At 24.8% G+C, this 27,793-nt stretch overlaps 6 protein-coding genes across 7 annotated transcripts in view; 3 read left to right on the forward strand and 3 right to left on the reverse strand.

The window, feature by feature from the left end:
* Window positions 1–1,164: 1,164 nt before the first annotated feature.
* Window positions 1,165–3,885, reverse strand: LOC114125364 (methionine--tRNA ligase, mitochondrial). Of its 2 annotated transcripts, XM_050201226.1 has the most exons (3): window positions 3,654–3,873; window positions 3,433–3,574; window positions 1,165–2,818 (listed from the first exon to the last, which is right to left on the reverse strand). In XM_050201226.1, the coding sequence occupies exons 2-3, from the start codon at window positions 3,446–3,448 to the stop codon at window positions 1,320–1,322; spliced, it is 1,515 nt and encodes a 504-aa protein (XP_050057183.1). In that variant the 5' UTR covers window positions 3,449–3,574; window positions 3,654–3,873; the 3' UTR covers window positions 1,165–1,319. The 2 variants fall into 2 exon arrangements, with proteins under 2 accessions (XP_050057183.1, XP_027844780.2); XM_027988979.2 differs by lacking the exon at window positions 3,433–3,574 and having other exon boundaries at window positions 3,654–3,885.
* A 17-nt stretch (window positions 3,886–3,902) lies between these two features.
* On the forward strand, window positions 3,903–6,342 carry LOC114125360 (RWD domain-containing protein 1). The gene is made up of 6 exons (XM_027988975.2): window positions 3,903–4,049; window positions 4,117–4,193; window positions 4,285–4,490; window positions 4,547–4,690; window positions 4,792–4,975; window positions 6,056–6,342. The coding sequence occupies exons 2-6, from the start codon at window positions 4,124–4,126 to the stop codon at window positions 6,139–6,141; spliced, it is 690 nt and encodes a 229-aa protein (XP_027844776.1). The 5' UTR covers window positions 3,903–4,049; window positions 4,117–4,123; the 3' UTR covers window positions 6,142–6,342.
* Window positions 6,343–12,516: 6,174 nt separating this feature from the next.
* On the forward strand, window positions 12,517–15,723 carry LOC114125375 (centrosomal protein 43-like). Its single transcript, XM_027988990.2, has 7 exons — window positions 12,517–12,967; window positions 13,044–13,097; window positions 13,554–13,752; window positions 14,296–14,372; window positions 14,435–14,672; window positions 14,917–15,110; window positions 15,305–15,723. Exons 1-7 carry the CDS (start codon window positions 12,890–12,892, stop codon window positions 15,356–15,358), a joined length of 894 nt encoding a protein of 297 aa, XP_027844791.2. The 5' UTR covers window positions 12,517–12,889; the 3' UTR covers window positions 15,359–15,723.
* On the reverse strand, window positions 15,383–17,688 carry LOC114125376 (mitochondrial import inner membrane translocase subunit Tim13-like). Its single transcript, XM_027988992.2, has 3 exons — window positions 17,411–17,688; window positions 15,711–15,779; window positions 15,383–15,638 (listed from the first exon to the last, which is right to left on the reverse strand). The coding sequence occupies exons 1-3, from the start codon at window positions 17,495–17,497 to the stop codon at window positions 15,537–15,539; spliced, it is 258 nt and encodes an 85-aa protein (XP_027844793.1). The 5' UTR covers window positions 17,498–17,688; the 3' UTR covers window positions 15,383–15,536.
* A 1,943-nt stretch (window positions 17,689–19,631) lies between these two features.
* LOC114125363 (uncharacterized) lies at window positions 19,632–26,350 on the forward strand. The gene is made up of 4 exons (XM_027988978.2): window positions 19,632–20,520; window positions 21,368–21,476; window positions 23,788–24,245; window positions 25,912–26,350. Exons 1-4 carry the CDS (start codon window positions 20,389–20,391, stop codon window positions 26,329–26,331), a joined length of 1,119 nt encoding a protein of 372 aa, XP_027844779.2. The 5' UTR covers window positions 19,632–20,388; the 3' UTR covers window positions 26,332–26,350.
* Window positions 26,351–26,418: 68 nt separating this feature from the next.
* The window catches only part of LOC114125368 (glutamate receptor ionotropic, kainate 2-like), a 142,990-nt gene continuing 141,615 nt past the window's right edge, over window positions 26,419–27,793 (reverse strand). The window contains exons 14-16 of the mRNA XM_027988984.2: window positions 27,357–27,454; window positions 27,113–27,274; window positions 26,419–26,805 (exon numbers count right to left, since the gene is read on the reverse strand). Coding sequence (XP_027844785.2) covers window positions 26,743–26,805; window positions 27,113–27,274; window positions 27,357–27,454 — 323 coding nt within the window. The 3' untranslated portion in view covers window positions 26,419–26,742. The remainder of the gene's footprint in view (window positions 26,806–27,112; window positions 27,275–27,356; window positions 27,455–27,793) is intronic.

Here is a 27,793-nt window from a genome sequence, read left to right on the forward strand (position 1 = left end):
TTATTATTCATATTAGTTATAACTATTATTAAATTTTTTGGTTATTTCGTTCAATTTGATGAGGAACTGTCTTGGAGCTTTTTTCACAAAAACATCAATATTTCTTTTTCTTAGATGTTTTCATATTTGATGATAGTCTAATCCATCAATACTCCTTCAGTCATTGTTGACTTTTGATAAGTTTTCATTTTACTTAGTTTAAAATGTATATTTTGAGCTTTAACCTTTTATTAAGTTGTAAATAATTGTAGAAGTAATTTTATACTTGATAAAATATCATTAAAATAGCTATATTTCTATAACTGCTAATAGGGTTTGGGAAGCTATTATATTGTATGAGTAATTCAGTGAAAGTTTTGAGTTAATGTTGCTAGGGAGCTTCAGGAGAAATAGTTCAAAGATTAAGTTCTATCGCTATACCTTTAATTGTTACACCACCCTAACTACATATTACTTTACAATCTTAATTATATTTCAAAATACTTGCATTATAATAGTCATGGAGTCTGGAGTTCTAAAAGTGTGGGTTGCATTGGCCCAGAATTATTGAACTTTACATGGAGTTTCTTATGTATAATTGGTAAGCATTATTCCTATACTTCCCTACTATTTATGTTTATAGTTGTAATGGTGTCGCATATTTATAATCTGTAATGCATAGTTGAATATAGTTGAATCATACTTTTATTTTTACTGTAGATATCTTAACTTCTCCTTTAGTTTGTTACATAATAAATTCAGCTTTCAATGTAAGAAAGTATTAATTGAAAGGTCAACTTTATATATTTTTGCAACATACAATATTGTATTATTATCTATCATAAACATTACTATTTACATGAATAGAAATAAGTTTTTCAAGGAGTCTAACATTGATTAATCTATAAAAAATCTCATTTGTGGTACTATTAAGAAAAATAATAAATATATTAATTAAAAAAATATTCTATGGGGTTACTTTTACTTTTATTTGTTAGACATTTTGAACGATTAGTTTGTCTTCTGCAAATTTGAGATAATTTACTTTAATATTAACTTTTGAAAAAAATAAAGTAACATAGTTTAATATTTTTTCTAATATAATTGTGAATTTATATCATGCATTTTGTATTAAAGTTATCTTAGTACAACATTACTTATACAAAAATAATTAAGTAACAAGAATTAGGGCAACACATATTTTTAATTATTTATAAACTAAGTAGGTGAATCAAATTGTAAAATTTTTATTGAAAATTCATTATTCATAAATATATAATTTAATATTTTAAAACTTGTAGGTAACAAATAATTTAACTATTAGTAAAATAAAGACTAAATTAGTTTATCAACAACTTTTTAAACAATACAATGTTATCTTTTTTTAAGTTAGAAGGATTAACAATTCTGTTTTTATTTTTCCATTTTGGAGTAATTTGATTCCAATTTCTATTATTAATATTTAATTTATTTAATAATTGATCAGCTAGTACAGGTACAATAGGCTGTAAAGCTAATCCAGAAATTCTCAAAGTCTCCATAGTTACAAGTAGTATACATTCCAATTTTTCAACGTCTTTTTTAGCTAATTCCCATGGTTTATTATATTCAAAAAATCGATTGCAACACTGTAATGTGGCTATTATTTCATCTATACCTTTGTAAAAGTTCAATTCTTCATAATGACTTCCAACAATATCTGCAAGACCCTCTAGTTTGTTATTTAATTCAATGAAATATGAATCAGCGAATAGTCTTTCAAACTGTATTAAATCTAATTCTGGGTAACTGAGGTTTGGATTAATAGCTTTTCCACAGCAACGGTTCAATAAGTTACCCAATGTGTCTGCTAATTCAGCATTTAATATTCTTCTAATTTTCAGATCACTGTAGTTACCATCACTGTGAGCTGTACCTTCTCTAAGCAAAAAATATCTTAAACCAGATTCAGTATACTGGCATCCAGCATTTATTGGATCTACTACATTTCCTTTGGTCTTGGACATTTTTTCATCATTAACTTTCCAATGAGAATGTACAAAAATTTGTTCTGGTAATTTTAACCCTGCAGCTAATAAGAATATAGGCCACAATATTCCATGGAATTTCAAAATATCTTTACCACATACTTGGACATTTGGGGGCCAAATTTTGCTGTCTGGATAACCCGAAACAGTTAAATAGTTAACCAAAGCATCTAGCCATACATATACAGTCTGTGTATTATCTCTCGGGACTGGAATACCCCAACTGACTCGACTTTGTGGCCTTGACAACGATATATCATATAAATCATTTGCTTCTTTAATCAGTATTTCATGGAATACCTTTGGTTTAATTCTATTTGGTTTATTTAACCAACATTGAAGATCACGTTTAAAAGGACGTAGATCAAATTTATAATTGTCTTCTTCAGCCCATTCAACTGGTCGTCCTGATTCTTTACTAACACGTTCATTGTTAACTAATTCTATTTGATCTTGTGACAAAAAAGTTTCATCAGCTGTACAATACCAACCAGAATATTTTCCTTTAATAATGTGTGGTTCTAATTTACTCCAAAAATGATGAACACATTTTTTATGATTTTCTGCTGTTGTTCGTATGAAAGATGTGTGACTAATATCAAATTTATTAAATGTAGTTTCATAACTATTTGAAATTTTTGTACAATAGTTTTCCACGGATAATTTACAATTCTCAGCAGCTTTTTGAACCTTCAATCCATGTTCGTCCGTACCAGTACTAAAAATAATATTTAAACTTGGATTAAGTAATTTTTGAAATCTTGCAGAGGCATCAGCTATTAAAGCGCTGTAAAGATGACCAATGTGTGGATCTAAAAAAAAAGTACATTTAAAAAACATTATTATTACATTATTTTTTTTTTTTTTTGGTATACTTTTACAATACAACTATATAGTTGTATTTTTTTTTCTAAAAACATAATATAATCACTTATTATTAAATATATTTTAGTATTTATATTGACTATGCTATATTCAAATTCAGGTTAAAATTGAACCGCATTTGCACACATAGACTGCGGAATAGATCACTGCCCAATCACCCAAGCTAACACTAGGCTTTCTATCATGGGTTGATAATCATAGAACAAACGGTAGAAATTGTTGATAATTAGTGTCGATATTGCCTCTTTGTATACAGAGAATTATAAATCACAGTGGTGCTTTAAAGTATTTAAGTATAATAAGTCTAACTACAGGTTATAAATAGATGAGAATATACATTTTGTGGTTATTTATGGCAATATTTTAGTATAAATGAAGATAAGTAATCAACAGGTTTCAAATCTGTTAATAAAAAAATACTTTAACGGTAAATTATGTGTAGAGGAGTAAGGCCTTAAGATCTATACTTGTTTGCAGATTTTAATGACAGCATAAAAATGTAAAAGTGTAATTTTATTTAATGGGTCCAAATAATAAATACTTTTAGTAAATTGCATGTTCTGATGTGACTGAGTAAGTATAAGAGTGTTCAGTATTCAATTCAATATATTATTTAAATGTGTATAGTTGAAAAACAAATAGTTTTTTTCTTGTGAAATTTACTTATCTGACAAGCCAAAAACCTATCACAAATTACAATTTTATAATTACAAAAATAGAACTATTATAACTAAAAATTATGTGTTAAATATAAATCCTTACTTGCATTTACATAAAATATTGGTGTTGTAATAAAGTATGAAGCCTTTTTAGTTACATCTTTAAAACTAGTACTCATTCGTGACATACTAATAGTTTTCGTAATAGTGCCAACTTAAAAGTTTAGTAATTCTAAATTTTTTATAATTTAAATTTTTACCTATAAACTATATTAATACATTTTAGTTAGTTTAATTTTAATGTATATTGTATTGTATTTTATTTTGCCGGCTGTTATCACTTATCAATTTAACATAAGAACTGATAAAAATGATAAAACAAATAACTATCTTATTGAAACGAGGATAAAATGTAAAACAAGTACAAACATCTCACTATTCACGTTGTCACATTCATGAAAAATTACTAAAGTAGTATTATTATAATAGTAAATTTAAAGTAAGGTGTAAGGATTTATTAGTAGTTCTAATATTAAAAATAATACTTTTAATTTTGATGATTATAGTGAGAAAATGGATTACAAAGAAGAGCAACAGAATGAAATTGATGCATTGGAGTCCATATACTGTGGTGAAATGATAAGTAAATATAGCTTTATAGATATAAAAATTCATAATTTATAAAGTTTGTAATATTTTATAAATTATAATTAATACCTATATTTGTGTTTAAGTTTCAAGTACAGAACCTTATTATCAATTTGAAATTCCTATTAAATCAGACGAGTTTGATAGTGATCAGCATGACATTGGTCTGTCGTGTTGTTTAAAATTTGAATATGTAGAAAAATATCCTGATGATCCACCTATTGTAGAAATTGAAGATGTTGTTGGGTTTGAAGAACAAGAAGATGAGTTAAAAGAGTATTTAATACAACAAGTAATAAATATAATTTAATTGCATGAATAAAATGTTAACCATACATTTTTTTTAAGGCTCAAGATAATGTTGGGATGGTGATGATATTTACTCTGGTGTCAGCAGCACAAGAATGGATGAACAACTATTCAGATAGTGAAAAACAAAGAAAAATAGATGATGATGATAAAAGACGTGAAAAAGAAATGGAAGCTGAATTAGTTAGTATAGACTATTATTTAATATTTTGTAACCTTATATTCTAAAATAACTTCAATCAATTTGAAAATGATGTGTATTTAATACATTTCTTTTTCTTTAGAAACGTTTTGAAGGTACCAAAGTTACAGTTGAATCATTTTTACGATGGAAGTTTAATTTTGAAGAAGATATGGGAGTTTTAAAAAAGCGAAATGAAGATGAAAAAAATAAGAAACTTACTGGTCGTGAATTATTTATGACTGATAAATCTCTCAATGAATCAGACTTAAAATTCTTAGAAGAAGGTTTGTTTATTATTAAAAAGTTTAAAAGTTTTTTTTTTTAATTTTTATAATAAATTATAAATATGGGTAAGGTACAATAAGATTATGTGCTACAAGATTATTTATTTTAAAAATATGAGAGAAGAAGTCATTCAGTTATCAGTAATACATTAAGCAATATTTGAGAATATATGGCATTAACTAACCTATAAAGTTGGTATGTTATGAACTGAGAGGCACTAAAACTATATTATTGAGTATTGGGTATGATGATATTAAAGTCAAATGAGTCAATGCATAACAGGATTTCTTTTAATATTAATTTTTCAACAATTTTGGCAATGAAAGGCAAGAGACTTATACATAAATTGATATGAAAAAGTTATATAATGAAGTTTTTAAGTTTTGGAATAATATATTTGTTAAACATTTCTAAAATTATGAGAAATATACCATGGAGGAAAATTTAGGTATGTGGTGGCCCGTGAGCGAAATGCATTATGAGGGCCCTTTTTATGCATAAACTAGATATTATATATTTTTTTTATTAAAATATCATAAAACTGTGAGGGCCCCTGGGCTGCAACCCATTCAGCCCTTTCCTAAATCCGGTCCTGCTTAGAGCAGCATTAAATAAAACTGTCAGCATAGTGATTGCTCTTTTTAAGAAACATGTGACGTCTACAGTGATTTTATAACCAGAGTTATTTCTGAAAACTTCCTTTAAAGCTAGGAAAAAATAAAACTTAAAGTAAACACATTTTTCTAGTTGATATTTAAGATGAACACTAAAAAATTTTGTAATATTAATTGAATCATTTTAAATTATTAAAATGTATTGTGTTATATCATTCAAAAAATAAAAAAAAAATATATATAATATACATTCCTAGTGTGAAACAAATAGAACAATAATATATTTTTTGTTACCCATTATAGGTAATTTATAAGTTGTTAAAATAGAAATAAATAACTTGAATCAGTTTTTAACACTTATTGTAAATATTATTAAATTTTATGTTTAGATCAAGCTCGAAAGTATTTTAATATTCATTGATGTTTTGCATATTATCTAAAATTGAAATAACTTTTTTTTTTCAGGAGATTCGGTGAAAGTTGATGAATCATTATTTGAAGAAATAGATGATCTAGATATTGGTGATGCTGGAAGTTCTGATGAAAGTTGAACATTTTTTTTTTAGGATTTATGTGCAAAACTCAAATTGTAAATATAAAATACTTTAAAAAAATTGTTATAAAGTGTTATGAAGTATATTATTATAATTATATATTAATTGTTTTATGTATGTAATCACTTGAATCATATATCAATTAATAAATAATATGTTTTATTTTTATAACATGAAATAAATAAATAATTCTTTTTAGTCCAGAATGTACCTTCTCATATCTAACTTTTAAGCATAATAATGGAGCAACATAGTATATTGTTGTTATAGCTATTGAAATAGTTCTAAGTCTAAGTTAAATAGATGATCACATAATACCTCATTATAATATCATAGAAGAAATCAGTGACTCTGATTATAAAAAAAAATACAATATAAGAATTTGAAATTTTTTTGTGTTAAATATTTTTACAATTATTACAGTGTCAGGTCTACTCTTAATCTATTTATTTATTTTTCATTTTAAGTACTTAAATAAATTAAGTTAAATCATATTATTTTGTATATTTTCTAAAATGTAATTAATTTTAACATAAATCAACTATACAATAAAAAAATTAAAATTTGGTGGAGGTATTCTTAAGCAATCTATCCTGATTTCTTCCCCATGTTAAATTATTAGATAAGTTATTGTAGTAGATTTATGCACTGACAGAAGTTGGATAGACAATACCTTTGTTAAAAATGTAGAAATCTAATACAATTATACTATGTAAATCTGCCTATAGATATTACACATAGCCGCAATTTGAGAGGGGGAGCTATTACAATATTTACAATAATAAACTATTTAAAACACAAAATATTTGGGGGTGCTTAGCGCTTTTAACAAATTTAAAAGTGGGTAGATGGGTAATTTAATTAAGTATAGATATTGGCTAAAAGGGCTACTATTGAATTGGCTCCCTAAACTGTAAAATATTATTATTTAATAAGTGGTTTTTATATTATCAGAGTTAAGTTTTATGGTCATGAAATTTTACATTTTTTAAATATATTAAGTATATAGTATTCAATTTGATACAACAATTTATTATAAAGAGTTCCAAAATAATTAAACCACATTGTAAAGAAATTAGAGATAATATAAAATTTCTAGAAGATGAAATTCGAAAATATATTACTGATGTAAATTCAAGGTTTCAATACATAAAAATATTAACTAATAAGTATAAGCCACAACAATTAATAGTTTAATATACTATTTTTGTTTAACTTATTAATTTTTATTCATATAATAGGTACAGGCGCGGATCCAAGGGGGGAGTAGGGGGTTATAGTCCCCTCCGTAGACTCTGGTATACACTGTATGTATGTCTGTATTTTTGAAAACAATTTGTAGGGTGCCAATAATATTGAATAGGTACCTGTACTTGGGAGCCAATTCAATTCAATTGCGCCGGCTAAAAAGCTTTAACTAATAAGAGTGACTTACAATTATGAACAGACCTTTTCCCGTAACATGATTGAAAATGGGTACATCAAATAGATTTGTACAGAAAAAAATTGCACTGTAAATATTAGTACTATAGTCATAGGTAGGTAACAGAAAATTGTTATGATAGATTATATTTTCACCAGGCTGTTAAGAATTATACGAATCAAATTGAATAGTTTTTACTAAAAAAAAAAAAAAAAATGTTTTAATTAAATCTCAGAATAAAGAAAAAAATCAGACAAATTAATATATTCAGAAAAATATAAACTTAGCTGCACGTAGCCTAAAAAGTTAGAAAGGTAAGTTTTGTTAACATATATTAATTTTTTTTGTTATAAATTAATGAACCTATATATATAATATTATAGGTATAGACCTATAATATAATTTTGAACTATTATATTTTATTAGTTATTTACTAACCATTCATATTACCATTGAGTATAGATACTATACTATATCTATACTCAATGATATTACATATTGGATTTTACCTATATTTAATGATAATCGGTAAAATTACCCATGGAAAAAATACCCCATAAAATTGGTTAATTAATTAATCTATACTATACTATATAGTTATATTTTATGATCGGGTGATGGGTAGTTCATAATTATATACAAATTGCAGTCTCTCAGAAATAGATTATTATTATTTATATAAAATTACATAATTAGTAATTACATAATAATGATTAAAAAAATTCAGCCTTAAGTACATTATATTAATTATTATTTACAAATTTATATTTATACAAACATTATTATTTAGTACCATTCTACAAGTACCTTATACATTTTATACACAACCATAAAAAATAATATCGGAAATCAACTAGGAAACGATACACTATATTTTCTGAATTCTTTTCTAAGAGTGGCCATATTATTATTATATTACTATGACAAATATTAACTTATAATCAATAATGTAACACTGTATTTAATTTTTTTTACATTAACTCAATAATATCTATCAAATGAATGTATCATTTTTTTTAATGTACCGATTAAAAATATGTAATAATTATTATTATTATAATATACAGTCATATAGAAATAAAGAATGTGGTACTAATACTACGGATAACGGATCTTACCTCGGCTATAATTTCCTAGGGTATTTTTTTTTCTTTCGGCTATTATTTCCTAGGGTATTTCTTCTTTCAGTTATTATTTCCTCGGGAATTTTTACCGGCTATTATTTCCATGGGTATTTCTTCGTCCGGTAATTTTTCTAGATTCATATATTTAATTACATATTATGTTAATGGTTTAAATATTTAAAAATATCTATATACGACTTATCAATTTCGTTGTTATTCTTACGTAATGTGTATTATATAAATAATATTAATTTATAAAATATGTACCTACCTACCTACCTACTATAAAAATTGCTCAGAAATGAAATATAAAAGTTATGCATTTTATGATATAAAATTACTATGTTTTATCATTTTCGTCGTCTTTATCGTTGAACTTTTATGAACTGATCAAATAGCGGGCGGGTGTATTAAATTTTAAGCTACAATCAGCAATCAAATATGAAATAAATTATACCGTTTGGCGTTTACCTTGCCCAAGTGCCAACTATAATAATACCATCTATTCGGTTATACGGCTGTATGCCATACAGTATAAATTCAAGTTTCATTACAGTTTCTATAATATTATGTTCTAGAATTTAACATTTATACTAATACGTAGGTAATAAATAATGTTTATTGAACTCGCGTTAATGTTGTTGTTATTAAAATCGATCAAATTTAAACAATTCAATTTTAAAAACATCAAATTAAAAGTAAGTGTTTACTTTTTCTCTACGGAGGATTAAGCATTTTATAGAGTTGATTATAAATAATACGAGTAATTTTTTTAACTATAGTATAGCCTGTGGGTTGGATTCAGCTCGTGACCATTTTATAAAAATTAGAAATTTTGTAGAAGTATAAAATATATATTATTATAATTTAAAAAAATGTTTTACAGTTTTAGCATATAGTTTTTAATTTTAATTATTAAAATTGAATATAAAAAGAAAATGTACATTTTATCGAAATGAATTTAAAAAAACCATGAAGTATATGTATATACGGCCCTTGGGCCCGTCGTATAAATATACATTTTGAATATGGCCAGCAAGTTAAAAAGGGTTGAGCACGCCTGTCGCCTGGTATGACCCTTGGAAGGGTTCACTAAAAATTCGAAAACGTATGCAGTATATAGATATTAGATACGTGTAGCTATTTAGGTGCTTGTGCAAAATCTATGTAGGTACTTATAATTGAGTTACCTATATTATATATTAGTGTGGATATAGGCATCACTTTTTTTTATATTATAAGGATTAAGGAAAATGTGTAAAAAGTAGAAAAGCCACACATGAAAATTACACTAATGCCAAACCACTCATAGCTACTCTCTATGTTTACTTATGAAGAGCTATAGTATATTATCTATGTACATATATGTACCTTAATTATAATTATTTCACGTAGACATTTTTCCTCAGACTTTCTAGAAGGAAAAGTATAATTTATATAATTTATTACGGTGTGAAACTGTGAAAAATATTAGGTAAATATATTAAATAATTTAATTCACAAAGTAAAGAAATGGATTGCTTTTAAAATTGCTTAAAAAATAATGTTTTGCTAGATCTTGGAGCCATCAACTATAATGATATAGCTATATATATATATATTAGGGTGGTTCAAGTTTATAGAGGCTAAAATTTTTTTTGAGAAATTTAAAATGAGTACCCCCCCCATTTTTTTATAGGATAAGAAATAATAATTCTGCGATATAGCTTGTGAGGCTGCAATGTAGTATAAGTGTGATAATAACACATATTTTAATTATATTTTATGTATTCGTTTATATTTAAGTAACTATTATATTATATTATTTATTGATTTTCATGTAGACGAACATTACCTATATGTGTTTAAAAAAAGATGCCTTAGGAATTGAACAGTTAAAAAACAAAACAACTATTAAACATTCTGGTGGGGAATAAGGTTAAATGGTTAAATAATAAATATATTTATATATGTTACCTATTATTACTTTATACCTTCATCTACTTATATAATATAAGTTATTTATTTAATATTGGCTGTTCATTACGATTTGTTTTTAGAAGATTTTGGTGGTTTGGAAGTTTCCGCACAAGGGACCAAAACTGGGCGCAAAGTTGATTTATTATAAATGGTATCCGTTGGCAGTTCAGATATTTATTAAGATGTCCCAGATATCAATTAAAAGCAAAATTACCATGGTCCAGTTAAGTATTTTGATATAAGTAATCATCTATGATTGATAATAAGGTTCCTATCTACAGAAGCTGAAAAATGGAAAGTGCAGAACTGTATGAATACACCTAAAATACCTGGTACGCCCAGGTACCTACTTAATATACCTTTACCTTAAATATGTAATACACGATAATATATATAATATATCTATATAATGTAACAATCTATGTTTAAGTTGTAATATAATTATAATAAAATTATAATTTTAACAGTAAACAGATCGTCTGAACGAATGACATATCCCAAACCACAGTGAAACCTCTCTAGGTAATATTATATATTTTATAGATAGTGGACAGTCATGAGGATTTGAGAAATTTTCTTTTTAAGCAGTTGTTCACTATTGAGAAAATCTTTACATAGATATAGTAGTCAGTTGTCCCTTGTCAGTAGATACATAATACAAATTTGTGAGGAATTACAAAATATCTATTATAGGGAGGTGCTATTGAGAAAAACTATTAGTTAACAAAAAAAGTTGGTATAACCTAACCTTACATACACACTTTAAAATTGGTATTATTTATTATAATATGTAATTTATTAAATCTTAATTATTATGTATTATACTCGTATATTTATATTGGACTGAGAGTACTGTAGTATATATTTTATTATTTATTATAAGTATGTACATATTTATGTATTAAAAAGTGATTGTTTATGAATTATATATTTAATAATATGTAAAATCAAATAAATACATTTTTTTTCGAGTACCTAACTAAATGTTTTCTGTTCTGAACAATCAATTTAGTGATAGCCAAATTATCGCACCTTCTAACTTCTTTATGTACCTACTTTTAAAATAGCTACATTTTTAAATTATTAACTTGTAAAATATAGAATTTTTCGGTAGTACCTACTTGTATATTATATTATATCTATTTAGAAGAAGTCATTTTTAATATTGGTACGAATTTTTAGTGTCCACTTCTACTTTATTAGGAATGCCCGCTATTTAGAGGTTAAACTCCTATTGTGTATACATATATTTTTGGTGAGGAATTTAAAATTGTCTACTATTAGGGTTAGGCATGTATCCACTTTTGAGAGGTGTCCATTAATAGAGGTTTCATTGTACATTTTGTATAATTTGTGTTATTATATTATTTATTACATATTGTATTTGTATGTCGGATGTTCGCATATGATGTTAAGTCCAACAGTACCTATAGTAAGTTAGGTACACTACATGGTTATGTTTAAGTACTATAGTAGTAGAGTAAATAGTGGTATAATTTATTTATATATGTATATATAGTTATGCCTTATTGCCTTATGTATATAAAGTACAATAGATATTATGTAAATTATAGGTAGGTATTTAATATTATGTACATAGGTATAAATGTATAATAATTAATTCGTCAATAAATCGATTACATATTATATTACCTTTATAAATTTAATGATGTATAAATGACATTTTTATTTTTAATTATAAATTTAGTCGTACAATAAAATCAAATAATAAAAAAAAAGAATTATAAATGTTAATTATTTTTTTTTGTTAATTTACAAATATGGGTACCTATGTGAATATGTGATAACCATAATAACATGAATTTGGCGGTTTTCGTTTTCATATCAATATAATAATATGCTGATAAAATGAAACTATACTATACCTACTCAAATAGCGGCAGTCCTTAAAATCGAAATGGTTATTTAGATTGCTATTTGCTAACATTTTTAAATTTTTAAAATTTGTTATTATTTAATGAATAATAATTAAAATTAATGTATATTAAACTTATGTACCTAAACAACTAAACCAAACTTATTGTATTATAAAGTTTGTCAGTTCAAGTGCGTGTTATTATTATTGACTGTGTAATTATTAATAGTATTATAATACATGTTTCAAACCTATCCATTATTTTAAATCCTGTGCAATTGTTCGTGATTGAGTGAGTTTGATACGTAATATCTACGATACTGAACAACGAAATCTCATCTGCCTAATCCAGTATTGTTTAAAATGTCTACCGATAACACTAATTTAGAGGAGATGGTTGAGAAAACACTAGAATCCACTGGTCTCTTGTCTAAAATGAGAGTTAGTAGATAACAATGACTAGTCAATACTGTATTTTAACCTACTGTATTGTTTTATTTTTTTGTTTATGTAATAGGCCGAACTTCGAGCAAATGTTTTTCATGTTCTTGAAAAAGGTTCTTCATTTCAGGTATGATTAGAAAATTTAGAAGTTAAATAGAAAAAAATGGTCCTTAATTTTAAAATAATTTGTTGTAATACTTGGTGTTATAGCATTGTATAATATAGAGAGCCATCATATTATAGTTCTTATTTCAATGCTTCCTAGTTTGAGTTATAAATATATTAGGTACTCAGTATTTATTAGATATGAAAATTGGTTTCTTTATCATTTGTATTAAAATATTATGTTAATTTAATTTCAAAATAGTGTTAAATAACTGGGTTATGTATTTTGTAAAGACTATACTATATTATCTATTAACTCTAGGGATATAAGTAAATCATTATAACTATGCCACTAAGGTATTTAATTATTTTAGGATCCTTGAATAATGACTATGGTTAAGAATTTATTACAATTTATTTTATTGTTTTTAGGCTGTGCTATATGCTCAGTTATTCATGATTGTTTATTTTCTTCCAGAATAAACTGTATACAGACAAAATTAAAGACTTTGTTTCTAGTAATAACGGATCATTATTGTTATCATTAGTTAAAGATTTGTTTGAGTACCTAGAACTAACATTTACAACATCAGTATTTGATTCAGAAACTGGGGCTGCTCATCAATATCAATACAAAGATAAAGATGATATTTTTGAAGAACTTTCTCTTTCAAAGGGTAATATATTTTATTTTATAAGCTAATTAACATATACATAATTTAAGGATAGTCATATATCAGACTGTTATACAGAAACAAGTATAGATTATATAAAACAAAGAACTCGACATTTTCAATCTATTTTAATAAATCATACAAATTATCAAAGTAGTATGACAAATACGGTTTCTAAATAAATTTTAATATGAAATAAATTTGAAGTTTAGTCTGCTACAGTTGTGTGTACTAAAATAAAATATCTGTAATATACTATTTCAAATTCTACTAATAAGTATTTAGTCATTTTTGATAACTTAACGGTTAATTTGTGTGTGTCAAAATATAGTTTTTTTTTATAATTGTTTTGATTATAATTCAATATATTTATATATACTATAGATTTATTAGGTAATTAATTATTTTTAATGACTATTTAAGATTAAAAAACGTTCTGGTCTTGCTGTAAGTATTTAGATATAGGAACATTATATTGAGCAATTTAATAAATTTATTATATATATTATATGATATTATATATGTGTATTTTATAATTTATTGTAGATGATAAAAGGCCTTTATTGTTACAAATTCTTGAAACTTACCAGTCACAATCTAAATCAACCAATGAAGTCATTAAGGTTTGTTATAAAAATAATAGTATTTTTTTATATATTTTTTTTTAATTCAAATTTTTTTCTAGCTTGATACAACACAACATAATGGCATATCACATGAAGGATCTTCATTAGCTCAAATATTAAAAAATAATGCAGAAATAATACAACCAACACTTGACGATAATAAAATAATAAGTTTATCTCCTATTAAAACAAAATTAATTACATTAGATGCAGATTATGACAGTCCAGCGGGATCATTATCACCATTAAATCATAATTTATCAGAAAACATACAGTTAAAAGATATTGAAAGCTCTGGTAAGTGTATATTTTATTAAAAATAATTTTTTTATTATTAAACCAATTTTAATTAATTTGTTGTTTATATTGTCTTATGTTAATTTATTAAAATATTTACATTGTTGTATGCATATTTTAAAGTTCAAGTCTTACAGTTATTTTACAAACATTTAAATAAATCCATTATTTACATTTTCTAAGAAATTTTAAAATTAAGTTATTAATTAAGTATAGACTGACAATATTTTTTTTGTCTTTATAGAGAGTTTAAATAGTTTAAACATAGAACAGTTATCACCTATTAAAAGGCCATGTACTATTGATCCAAATGAAAACACAGATGAAGATATTAAGTCTGATTTAAAAAGTAATAAAAACGAATCTAGCTTGGAAGATATTGAAACTGATGAAAATCTTTCATGTGGAAATGACAGTTTACCGAGCACTGATTTATCTGTAAGTTAAATAAATTATAGTTATTTAGAAATATTATCAGTAATAACAGAAATAACTTTATTTAGAACATATCTAGAGTAAATTAATTATTATTTTTAGCATATAATCTTTCAATCATATAAGTAAACTATATGAAAACTGTATAAAAACAACTTTTTAATGAATATTTAACAATGTATTTTTTTTTGTTTCAGACTCAGAATGGTAGTCCCGAAAACGTGATAAGGACTCACAACATACATCTTTAAATATTTCTTTGTAAAATAACAAGATTTTCGATTTCTGATGTTTATTTTTTATTTTTATACAATCAAATTATTTGTAGTATTTAAAAATTAATTACAAATATAAATAAACAATTAACAGTTTAAACGACAGAAAACTATAGCTACAAGTAACACTCATTTAATAATTTGTTGTTCCAGTTTAATGCATATTTTGGGATTCAGCCATAAGTCGTTCACCAAAAGACTTGGAAACTAAACTCACTGTTTCCATATAACGATCCATACACATTGAAACACATTTCTAAAAAACATTTTTAAAATTGCACATTATAAATGTAAGTGTAATATATTATTATATTAATATAATATTTACTTGTTCAGTACTATCTAGTGAAGGTCCTGGTTTTATGATACATTTATTGAAACATAACCGACTCATTTTCTAGAATTATAAGATACAATTATTAAAACATAATATTTTTATAACATATTATGACAGATCCTATCCATGTGTTCCGAAAGAGTGCAAAAATAATTTTATTAACTTTTAGTTAAGTTAGATTATATTTTAAGCTTTTAAATATCATTCATATACATTTAAAAAATTATATTCATATTATACGGTAAATTATGTTTTATATTTTTAAATAAAAATATTACAAATAGACTATACAAACTATACTAGAGTAACAATTATTATTAGTTGTCTTAAAATCAATAAATATATCAATTATTTATCAAAGATACAATTATTAGGGTAATTAGTTTATATTATACATAATATTTTTTTAAAAATATAACAACAAAAAGTTAGTCATAGCAGTATGAGTGATAAAGGGTAAAACATCATAAGTAGTCATTAAAGATAATCAATATGAATATACAACTAGCTTAGGTTATTAAAACTGTCACTCATATTACAATTGGTGTAAAAAGATTAACATAGTTAAAAAGGGTCAATATGGATAGTTTTAAAAATATACAATTACTAGTTAAAAATAAAAATGACTAGATTTTCTTAATAAAATATTGGTATCTATCAACTAATTTTTTTTTTTTTTTAATCATGCTTAATGAGCATGGGCGTAGTTTGGTATAATTATATGTGGAGGCTATATAGGACTAGAGAAATATACCATTCAAAAAACTCCTTTCCTTTAACTGGAATTAAAAGAAAAAGAACATTTTCTAAAAAAAAAAAAAAATAATTTATATTTGACTTCTTCTTAATTTGGCATTTTATTATACAATATTTAAAAGATAAAACAATCACCTAAAATGTAATTATTAAATCAAACAATGGCGTCTGTGTTTTTCTGAAAAAATATTGAGTATATTTTCAGATTTTATTGCATGTGAAGTCTCTTTCGATATGAAGTATTGGCAACTTTTTTAACCTATCATTTGTCATGGTATATTTAGTCCAATTCTTTATTCGCCTCATAACAGAAAATGAAAGTTCACATAAGGCGATATTGGTATAGTAAGTGCAGTTTGCAGAAGTTTATAAAAATTTGGAGAAATATTGTTGTCTACAACAAGTATGATGTCATCTATTTCATAATTTTCTTTAATGATCATATTTTTTAAGACTATCATTTTAGCCTTCAATCTTTCTGGACTTATGTTTAATATTTTCTAGAAAATAAATTAAAAAAATAATGAGGATTGAGGGGGTCACATAAATTTCTGTGGGGGCTGTAGCCCCCATGCATACTAAGTCCATGTTAATGAGTAATTATAATCTATATAATAAGAATAATGAGTAAATTAGAGGAAAGATTTACAGTGACGGTGGCGAAGGAAGAAGCTCTCAGTAGAGCAGATTGTACTAGTTAAGAAAAAAATAAAAATATTACAATGTTGAGAAGATCTCTAGACCAGTTATGGTTAAATATCAACTATCTAAGTAAATAGTACAAAAAATAATATTTAAATTTATAATCATACAAAGGATTAAATGATGTTTGGACGAATTTGTTTAATAATTATGTATAATATGCAAATGGATGTTTAAAGTAATTTTTTATCTTTAATTATTAGTTAATCATGAAATCGCTTAACGCTATTTACCATTAATAATTGTTCTATATTTTCTAATGCCACTTGATGTTTTAATTTTTCCACGAGTTCTTCTTGAGACATCTTGGGACCATCCATGATAATTTATTATTTTAGTTAGTTTAAAATAACGACCTTTAAAAATATATTTGAATTTAAGTGCTGCAGTATATTGTGGTAATAAGGTAAGTAGGTATATGATTTAAAGAGTAAGAAACGTGATGCAAATGATTATAATATATTTTAAACGAATTTTCTTATTAAGTATATGAAAATTGGAATATACAATATCAGTAAAGTCCAATCAGTAAAAACAAATTTAATAAAGTGACATAACCTCAATTGTTGTTATCAAAGACGTTCTATATACATAGACCAGCATTCGACGAGATTCAAACTCGGTTGCTGTTTTTAGTTATGATTTCGAAACTTTTTGATTTTATTTTATAATAATGAAAAAAATCTTATGTAGTTAGTTGTAAGTCTTATAGGAATAAAAAAAAATAAATACAATTAACCATCGCAAACTCAGACAGTGTTTATACTTGTTTACTAATTTCTACGATTCTACGTCTAACAAATCAATAATTACAGTGAGTAGGTAGTCATCAGTAATTTTTCACGATTTTGGTAGAAAAATAATTTAATTATGAGAAACATTTGATGAAATGCTACTCAACATCACACACGCTTTTTAATTGCTTTTTGAATCGATTTACTTCAGTGTACACATTTTTACAGACTTAAAGAGAGTCAGTAACAATTAACAGTCAGCAGGGCTTATATTTAAAAAATAATACTTTAGGACGTAGGTACCTACTAGGTACAAGACATAATATTGAAAAATGACAATCTTTGATGCAACCGTATTGATTTTCCAATGAAACAAAAATAGTAAACAATTAGTTATTTATCTTATTTAATATTTAAAGAGTTAAAATAGTTAAATAGCAAACATTATTTTTATCATTCTATTATTATTGGTATTAAATAATATTGAAGTTAGTAGATACGCGTTAATTTATTTCCAAGAATAATATGTACCATTTATTTAATATATATATATATGTACTACGTAATAGATTTCTCTATTTTGTTAATTGTTTTATTTTAACTGCTGATATCATATATTTACCTAGGATGAGTCCTAGACATTTGTAATTTTTGTGTTTAAATACAATACCTACTGTTGAAGACAAAATAAAGTATAAATCTAATGATATTTTATTACCAAAATAATTAATAGTTTTAAATTAATTGAAAACTTTGTAAACTGATACAGTTTTATTAGATTCTAAAAGCATTATTTTACAAGTTACAATAATTATAGGTATAGGTCAGGGGTCTTCAACCTTTTTTTTCAGCAGACCACGTATTATTTTTCAACAATTTTGCGGGCCGTATTCGTAGTAAAAACATGTATTTTATACAAAAATGCAGTTTTAGTTAACCAATTGCATCGAAATAGAAAATATACATTCTACATTTCAAATTTTCTAATGTGATCGCTGGCCGCATATTATGACACGGTGGGCCGCAGGTTGAAGACCCTTGGTAAACTTAGGTAATATAAATAATAGCAATTTATGATAAATGGACGTTATCACTTATCGTTAGGACGCGAAGACAATTGAACGTAAAAAAAAAAATTATAAATCAATCAATAACATTTTAAGTTATTTATATTTATTATGATATCTACGTCAAAAATATACATATATAAAATATCTAAATAAATTATTTACTATAATAAATATTAAAATTATAAATACCTACAAATCTAAAACAATTTTTTATTATAATATAGGTAGTAGGTACGCCAAAAATTTAAGTACAATAGGTATCAAAAATAGTTATTTATACTATCATACTAATTATATTTATTGTATTAGATAGGTATGTTAAAAATAAATATGAAATACCTAATTTTATAATTTATAAAATACATATAAATCAAAATTATAAAATATAATTCTTATGTAAAATCACCAAAAATATTTACTATTTTCTATAACCTAATTTCAATGTAGGTATAGGTATTTAATTATTAATTTTTAATACTTTTTAATTTTTCTTTTTATATTAATTCAAAACTGATCTATTATGTATGTATAATAATATATATATGTATATTTTTTTAATTTACTACAAATATTTATTCATTGATGATTGATTTATGCATTTTTTTTGTTGATGCCCAATTGTCCGTATGTTCAAACGGTCTCACGTATTAATGGCTACGTCCATTTGTCCCTATTGGCTATCGACCCTATCCGAAATAATAGTATTACCAATCTATCTACTTAATATATATAATATCATATTCATATACAAGCATGTTATAAAAGTTGTATATTTATTTTTATTTATATAATTATTGTTGTACCATTATCAATTTGAACTCCTAAAATGCTATAGAAAACCAATTAAGAGGACGCCATGTGTTCATCTTTGAAAGCATACAACATGGCAAATTGTATGCGAATCGACCTATTATTATACAATTTGAAGATAGTTTTATTATCCAGGATATTTCGTGGCTTTTATTGATACTTTAATTATAAAGCAAGTTCTAATCATTTCAAAACTTATTTTTTTTGTAATTATCAAACTGATCATAACTTGTTTTAAAATTTAAATATCATTGAAATAACTTTTGTGATATTCTTGATAACCCCTTGATATTACTTTAAATTGTTCAATAGATCAATTCCCTCTAAAAAATGATTATTGTGAACGTAAAATTTGTGATGTAAAATTATACGTACATGCTAGAATGCGGATGTGGCGTTCTCTACTATTTGAGAACCCGAGTTGCAGTCGATATAATATTGGTTCATATTTAATAAAATTTATTTTTTTCTTTAAATTTTGATGAAAATAACATTTTATTAAATCACTATTCTATACCTACATTAAAATAAAAATAATAAATCATTGAATTGAATTAAAATATTTTAATAAATTATAATTTTTCAACTTATACAGTAATGGAGTGCGATTTAAATACAGAATTGGCCGTTACATTAATACGAAACAAACCTGTTGGAATGGATATAGTAGATTATGTTACTAGTGTTCAGTCAAAAATCATGAAAGAGGAGAGTGATTTGTTTTTCCAAGTACGTAAGTTTGGTAGATATTTGTTATAAAATTTACAACAACTTTAGATTCTGAGCGTTGTAAAGAATATTTTGATCTTATACTGATGTGTTTCTTTTTTATAAAATCTTTAATGAAATTTTTTTTTGTCACTTTTTAGAGTAAAAATGATTTAATAGTTCAGGGTAGTGTTTATAGTGAACAATTTGATTTCTTTGATACTATAGTTGGTAGTAAGAAATAACACGTTTTCTTAATTACTATTTAAAATTACCACATTGTAGTTATAGACAAAATCGATATTGTTTTTATATTTTAATTCATATACTTAAGGATAGTTATAAAGACTTGGGATCTTCACTAAATATTTGCTATAAGTACCATTTTCTAGATATGGAATAGTTTTTTATTTCTTTTAGCTGCTTTTGAGCTACAAAATTGTTTGATTTGTGTTGATAACAATCTTTGATTCTTGTACTATAATTTTTATAATTAAATTTAAATTCAATGATAGTTATTAGTGTTTTGAAATACTCAGTTCTCTCATTTGACTTTATAACCTTATACATATACATACAGATGTATGTTATGCACTCATACTATAATATTAATACAATATATGGTATATTTTAAGTATTTAAGCAAATAATAGTTCAACCAATTCAGCATCAATAATATTAGCATATTATTATTTAAAAAAAAAAATTACTAGAAGATTTTTGAATATTTTATAACAAAATAATTATAATTAAAATATTTTTTAAAATTTAATGGTTATGAATGTTATGGTATAAAAAGTTTAGAGTCATATAGCTCTTTGTAAGTATGATAATTTTTAGTTAATAATGTTTGTACTTATTTGCAAAGGAATTTTTATGCGATTCTGAACCGAACAGACTATTTGATCAACAGGACATTAAAGAAAATGCGTCTCTGTCTCCGTCCTTCGCGGATCATCAAAATCTTGAAAACTCGTGTATGTATATTGTATATAGTATAATACATCTAAGAACACGGAATAAACATTTTCATAAAGCTATGTATAAACTAAACATATAAACTATTATGACCGTCGAAAAAGGTGGCCCATTGACCTTATTTAATGCGTTCAAAATGTATTCTAATATTTTGCGAGTGATTTGCTAGAATTTGCGATTCCATTCCCAAATTTTTTTAGTCATTACTTCCCCCAGTGCGTTTCACCACTATTCGAGGATGGGCCAATTTTAGGTAGAGTTCTGGGTAGAGCTTAATACAATTTTTACTTATAATATGATAGTAGTCATTCTGGTTATTTCTTAATTTTTAGTACATTTACTGAATTATATTATGTTTAAAAATTAATTACCTACCTATATAGTTGGCTCCTAGTGTTGTTCTTTACATTAATCATTAAAAAATCAGTTAGGTATATTAAAAGTCGATATTCCAGTTAAAATTATATTATAATACTTATAGATATATAAATACTATACTAATGTCTTATATGTATATATAAAATAATAGTATACGAGTATACCTATATTAATTAATAATTTGTATATTATCAATAGTGTAATGTACATTTGAAATGATTAATGAAAAGACAATTTATTATTTTTGTTCGGAAAGTATTTGTTTTTTCATACTTCCTTAGTAAAACAAGTTCTTAAATTGCAGGCAGAATCGATAGGTCATTTTAAAACTGTCCGGCTTAGCAAAATCGATAGACTTTTTTCCAATTAAAAAAAAGTTTGGTAGGATTTAGGAAATCTCGAATTAAGTTGAAAAAATTGAGACTAGTTTGTAACACCTATTTAATGTATACTACTATACTATAGGTCGTAGGGATTAACCAGAACGAATTAACCCATAACTAACGTAATTAACGGAACACTCATTAACATTCATAACAATGTAAATAATTGAAATTCATATAGGTATATAACTTAAACAATTTGTTTTTCGAAATACCTGTACTCACCGAAATATGAATTTACATTATGGTGAAATCTTTATCATTTAGATCCTAAGCGGAACAAGGCGTATGTGTTAGTTTTACCTCTATGTATGTTTTTCTTTTAAATTCTGAGCAAAGGTTCCAATTTTTTTGTGTTTGATGTAATAATCTTATTTAGAGAGGCAGTAAAAATACATACGTTTTCAACTTTTAGTGTGGTTTCTGGTAAATCAAATTTTAGTTTCTAGGATCAAGTTTTCAATTTAGGACAACAAAAGTTAAATATTCCCAGTTCTTTTAAAATTATAAGGGAGGGGGAAGAAAATTGTTTAGATTTGATATTAAAATTAAAAATAACGATTTATCATCAAATACTGCAGGCACTTAGTTAAATTTATTATTATTATATAAAAATTGAAACTGCAATATTATACTCTGTTTACATTTAAATTAAAAAAAAAAAATTGATTAATTTTAAATTATTTGTACCATTTATATTTACTTAAACTAGGCGTATTAAAATAAATTCATCCTATAGAATTAAGAAAATACTTCTAATAATATAAATATAATGTAGTTTTTAAATAAAATAATATACTGAAACTATCTTTAAAAATATATGCTACTAATCTATTACTGATCTACACACAAATTTATGTGAGTTATTTATTCGATGCCGAGTTACACTTTAAACCTACTTTAGAGGAGAAGTGTCCCTTGATTTTCTTATTATGAAAATTGTAGGTCATATATTTTATTTATTTGTTTATTATGTTCATTATTATATTTAATTCAATAAGGTGTATGATTTGTTTTCTAACACGTTAATATTACGTCTACATATAATTCATACGTTGTGCTTGTTCAGCAATATTATTTATATTGAATGATGTTATATGTCTATTTACAGGAAAAAAAAATAGAAAAGCAAAATCAGAAAAGAAATATTCTTTTATGATTAACATATTATAACCCAGCTATTTTTTATAATATCTTAAAATATATAAGCTATATGTGGTATATCATAATCATAGTAGCTCTGTTTTCTTAGTTGTTAAACGTGTTAATTATTGATAAACATAGAATATTGTATAATTTTCATGTGAAATAAACTATTTTTGGTCTAGACAATTATTTAGATAGATATTTTGTAATAACATTAATAAGTAATTTTAGTAATATTTATGAGATAAAACAATATTATCAACATTTTCTATAAATTAAATAATATTATTTTATTTAGGTACCTAAAATAGTTTTTAAATAAAGTTTATTCTGGTTTACTTTACACACACAGGCATTGTATTTATCTTAATTACTAAAAACGTAAATATATATATTATTTCAGACAGTATGCTACAAGAAAAAAAAACCAAAACTGACTACGGAATATTGTCAGTTAGTAACTGTTCATCTAACTTTATTCAAAAATCAAATACATGTTTAATTCAACCTATTATTACTATGAACACTTTGAACGAGATGTCTAGGACTCAAATTGATTCTGGTTATAATACAAACGATTTAAAAATGAGTTTTCCGGATACCAATTTAATACCTACTGAAATAATGTCACAGTCAATACAACAAGCTTTAGATCTTCTTATAAATACATTATTTGATACTTCAAAATTAATAGAAACGGTTTGTAATTGGGACGATTCTAATAATCTTGTAAGATATTTCGTCGACTTGATTGCGAATATTGCAAAAAATGATGAATTTGGGTTTACTTGTCGAGATGATGTAATAACATTCGTCCAAAATACAGCATTTACAATTTTAAACAAGCATCACTTATACAACGTAAGTCATAATAAAACTTTAAAAGCTTGAGGAAATTAAATAATTTAAATAGAAACTAAATATATTATAATTATTACCTTGAATGACACATCAAATTAAGTGACCAATTTTACTGTATGAAATATTATTGCAAAAACAATTATTTAATTTAGAATTTGGGTTACCGCCGGCGCTGGGCAGTCATGGATTTTAGTATTTTAGTTTTTTCATAAATATTAAATATTTTTTGGATTCTGAACGGATCGATGAATGAATTGTTTCTATAATGTTGTGTTTTTTTATGTCTGTGCACACGATAATTTGACAGGGGTGGTTTCTGTTAGCAAATTGAATTTCCTTGGTGCATTATGGAGGTCAAAAGTATGAAGTTTCTAGCAGTTTTTTCAAATATTGGGAAAAACCATTAAAAAGTGATGGAAAAAGGGGAATTTTTACTCAAAACTAGTTTTCGACAAATTCTATTGTTTTATATTTTTGTAAATCATAAACGAATCGTTGTAGGTAAATACTTGTCAAATGTTTATATTATCGATATATATGCATGGTTAAATTTTTAAAATATACTGTCTTTATTAGGTATTTATAGACAACTGGAATTTTTGTTTTTTAATCACAATTTTTTTTTTATAAGCATTAAAAGTTCAAATTTTTACGAAATATGTCAAAATTGCGAATATTCGCAAGTAATTTTGTAGTTGAAAATTCATAAAAATGTTGTATAAGTAGCTTAGAGTTGAAAATTTAACACAAGATTTTCCATAAGTTTGATTTACAATAATTATAAAAGAAGTTGAACGTTGGTCAATTAAAAAATGTTATTTAACGTTTAAATTTTTACGAAATCAAAAATGCACACATAAAATAACTATTTATTACCAAATAATTTAAGATTTTAGTTTTAGTTAAAAATTACTAGTTGTAGTAACTTAAAACATACATAACAGTTGTTGAATTGGTATTTTCTGTACATGATTTAATTTTAGGGTGTTCAGCTCATTAAAACATAAATCACCCTTTTCACTACCCAGTGAAAAATATATTCTAAGCTGACAAATCATTTTCGTTTAGAATCGTTTTTCGTATACAATAAAATTATACCAATTTATTGCATTTAAATTTAATACATCCATTATAGTGACTTACTCTATGTCTAAGATCTACTAGATACCTGCTGTATAGCATTATTAGCGTGATCACTCTTTTTTTTATTTTTTTTTTAAATTTTTGCTGCTTTATCATGATTGATTTTTGTTATTACAGGTGCATTACCAGAAATATGCCTATACTCGATTATATTTTCGTACTTTATAAGAATTGTTATATTTATCTAAATATATTTCTTATTAATTTTTTGTTAATTTTTAAATTAACAACCAATATATTTATTCGACATTTTCATTTGTCATTTGTATTTTAGGTACGGTTAAAACGACGTACCTACTTACGCTTACCAGTAACCGATATAGATGTATCAATTAGTATTTTAGTTTTTAGTAGGTTCTTATTACCAATATCTATATTTGTTAACTGTGTGTAATATAATCTTATAGTGGGTTTATTAAATAGTATGAGATTTTTGAAATTTGATTCATTGTATAAGTCAAATTTAACTAAAAATCACGAAGTTTCATAGTTTAATTTATTCTTTTATATTTATTTATTTTAGTCTATTCATGTCGAGTACCAATGTAATTTACTCGCTAAGTTTTGCTACGACAAATATATTCGATGGAATATTATAAATTTACTTGTAAATCGTCTTAAGATTGATGTTCAGATTGTGCCCAATTCCGGTTCACTTCGAAGCATTTTTTACACTTTTCACTTGATAGATAAGTTGTTGTATAAAACTGATTTTCATGCTACTAACGGTATAAATAAAAAAAATAACAGTTTAATTGATTTGTGGAAAATAAACTATGTAAAGCAAAATGGAAACGAAAACGAAACGATTGAACAAATGTTAAAAGAGTGGAAAAATTTATTGGAACATATTTCAATGGAAGCTTTAAAGAAAAATGTATTTTTATTAAGTATAAGAGCAAATCAATGTTTAGAGGCTCTAAAGTTAATAAAACCTAAGTAATATAGTTTTAGTGTTTTGATAAATATAAATTTGATTTAATGAAATCGTAGGTATACACATAATTTTTCGTATGTTTCTGTGAATATTATATAATTATAACATATAAATATCAACATAAACATAGAACAATTTTTATTATAATATAATATAAGTTATTTATTTGCAATAAAGAAATCGATTGTTCGTTTCACATAAATATATAAAATAAAATGTATGGAATAACAATTTATGTACATTTTTATTTAAATCTAGTAACTATCCGTTTATGGTGGTTTAAAAACGTAGATCTTAATCAATAGGCAGTTTATTTTGTCTCTTAATGGATTTTGAGATTCAATGGAATCGAAATTGAACATTTTTGAACGGACTCCGACTCGCTGGATGTAACGGTGGCGAATCGGAAGGTAAATGTTATTTGTCTTCATGGTCAACGCTGATAGAAGGCCTCGTTAGTTCAATCATAGGAACATTGTCCTAAAAAATTCAAGTGTTAGTAAGTACAAAATGAAAATTGTATATTATACTTTTCGTTCTATATAAAACACATCCATAATAAAGTATGCATTAAATTAATTGTTTCGGGAAAAATCTTAACATTTAGTTATTTAGTTATATAATTTACAATATCATTATTCATTTTAATGTGTGTTGTTTTTTTTTTTTTTTGAAGGTTTATATATCCCTAAATTATATTTTTGTATTTATTCACAAATTTAGTTTATTATAGGTGTGCGCGTGATAAAATCATAGCTATTTTATTATATTGGGTTTCATAACTTACAATTTGACTGTTAACGTGATTTATATGCAGTGGAGCTGGTACGTATGTAGTGATAGGTGAGCAGCCATTACACGTTCTTTTTAAAGTTGCTTTGTGTTTGGTACCATCACACCGTATTGCATATCTTAGTTCTTCTGCCATTTCCGTACAAACAGGTAGTTGCTACAATTTAAATTTAAAAAAACATTACTAACGGAATCAAACAAAGCTATTATATCAAACGAAGTTTTTATTAAATAGGTACTTGATCTGTTGATTTTTTCTTGGAATACCAGCAGAATTCTAATATTGCTATGATAACAGCTACAGTTAGCCCACACAAGACAAATACAAACACTCCACCTAATATTAAAAGTTTAATATTAATAATAGATAATATGCAAGTATTGTTATTAAAAATTTGATTTTAACCCAATTTTAAAGTTTGAAACAAATGAATATTTTTAATACGAATTTAGCATTAAAACCTTTCCGTTATTTTTTTAATTAAACAATATGAGTAGAATTGAATTAGATTTTTATTACCAGCTTAGAGATATTATGTATATATAATATATATATATATATATATTATTTACATTTTAAATATAATATTTACAATTTGTAGCTTGTGTACAATAACCAAATGTGATGATTACAAAATAATGACTTAAATTTACATGACTTGATTTTGGCAAGGAG

This window comes from Aphis gossypii, chromosome 2 (assembly GCF_020184175.1).
Source record: "Aphis gossypii isolate Hap1 chromosome 2, ASM2018417v2, whole genome shotgun sequence".
Taxonomy (NCBI): Eukaryota; Metazoa; Arthropoda; class Insecta; order Hemiptera; family Aphididae; genus Aphis; species Aphis gossypii.

What these genes read in the sequence shown, in the direction of transcription:
- LOC114125363 (XM_027988978.2), top strand. Translation starts at nt 20,389, where the DNA reads ATGGAGTGCGATTTAAATACAGAATTGGCCGTTACATTAATACGAAAC. An exon ending in AGAGTGATTTGTTTTTCCAA is followed by an intron (nt 20,521 to 21,367) that starts GTACGTAAGTTT and finishes TTATTTGCAAAG; the next exon opens with GAATTTTTATGCGATTCTGA. An exon ending in ACAAGCATCACTTATACAAC is followed by an intron (nt 24,246 to 25,911) that starts GTAAGTCATAAT and finishes TATTTATTTTAG; the next exon opens with TCTATTCATGTCGAGTACCA.
- LOC114125375 (XM_027988990.2), top strand. Translation starts at nt 12,890, where the DNA reads ATGTCTACCGATAACACTAATTTAGAGGAGATGGTTGAGAAAACACTA. An exon ending in AAAAGATATTGAAAGCTCTG is followed by an intron (nt 14,673 to 14,916) that starts GTAAGTGTATAT and finishes TTGTCTTTATAG; the next exon opens with AGAGTTTAAATAGTTTAAAC. An exon ending in TACCGAGCACTGATTTATCT is followed by an intron (nt 15,111 to 15,304) that starts GTAAGTTAAATA and finishes TTTTTGTTTCAG; the next exon opens with ACTCAGAATGGTAGTCCCGA.
- LOC114125360 (XM_027988975.2), top strand. Translation starts at nt 4,124, where the DNA reads ATGGATTACAAAGAAGAGCAACAGAATGAAATTGATGCATTGGAGTCC. An exon ending in AAGAGTATTTAATACAACAA is followed by an intron (nt 4,491 to 4,546) that starts GTAATAAATATA and finishes ATTTTTTTTAAG; the next exon opens with GCTCAAGATAATGTTGGGAT. An exon ending in CTTAAAATTCTTAGAAGAAG is followed by an intron (nt 4,976 to 6,055) that starts GTTTGTTTATTA and finishes TTTTTTTTTCAG; the next exon opens with GAGATTCGGTGAAAGTTGAT.
- LOC114125364 (XM_027988979.2), bottom strand. Translation starts at nt 3,738, where the DNA reads ATGTCACGAATGAGTACTAGTTTTAAAGATGTAACTAAAAAGGCTTCA. An exon ending in AATATTTTATGTAAATGCAA is followed by an intron (nt 2,819 to 3,653) that starts GTAAGGATTTAT and finishes CTTTTTTTTTAG; the next exon opens with ATCCACACATTGGTCATCTT.
- LOC114125376 (XM_027988992.2), bottom strand. Translation starts at nt 17,497, where the DNA reads ATGGATGGTCCCAAGATGTCTCAAGAAGAACTCGTGGAAAAATTAAAA. An exon ending in ATATAGAACAATTATTAATG is followed by an intron (nt 15,780 to 17,410) that starts GTAAATAGCGTT and finishes TTATAATTCTAG; the next exon opens with AAAATGAGTCGGTTATGTTT. An exon ending in CACTAGATAGTACTGAACAA is followed by an intron (nt 15,639 to 15,710) that starts GTAAATATTATA and finishes AATGTTTTTTAG; the next exon opens with AAATGTGTTTCAATGTGTAT.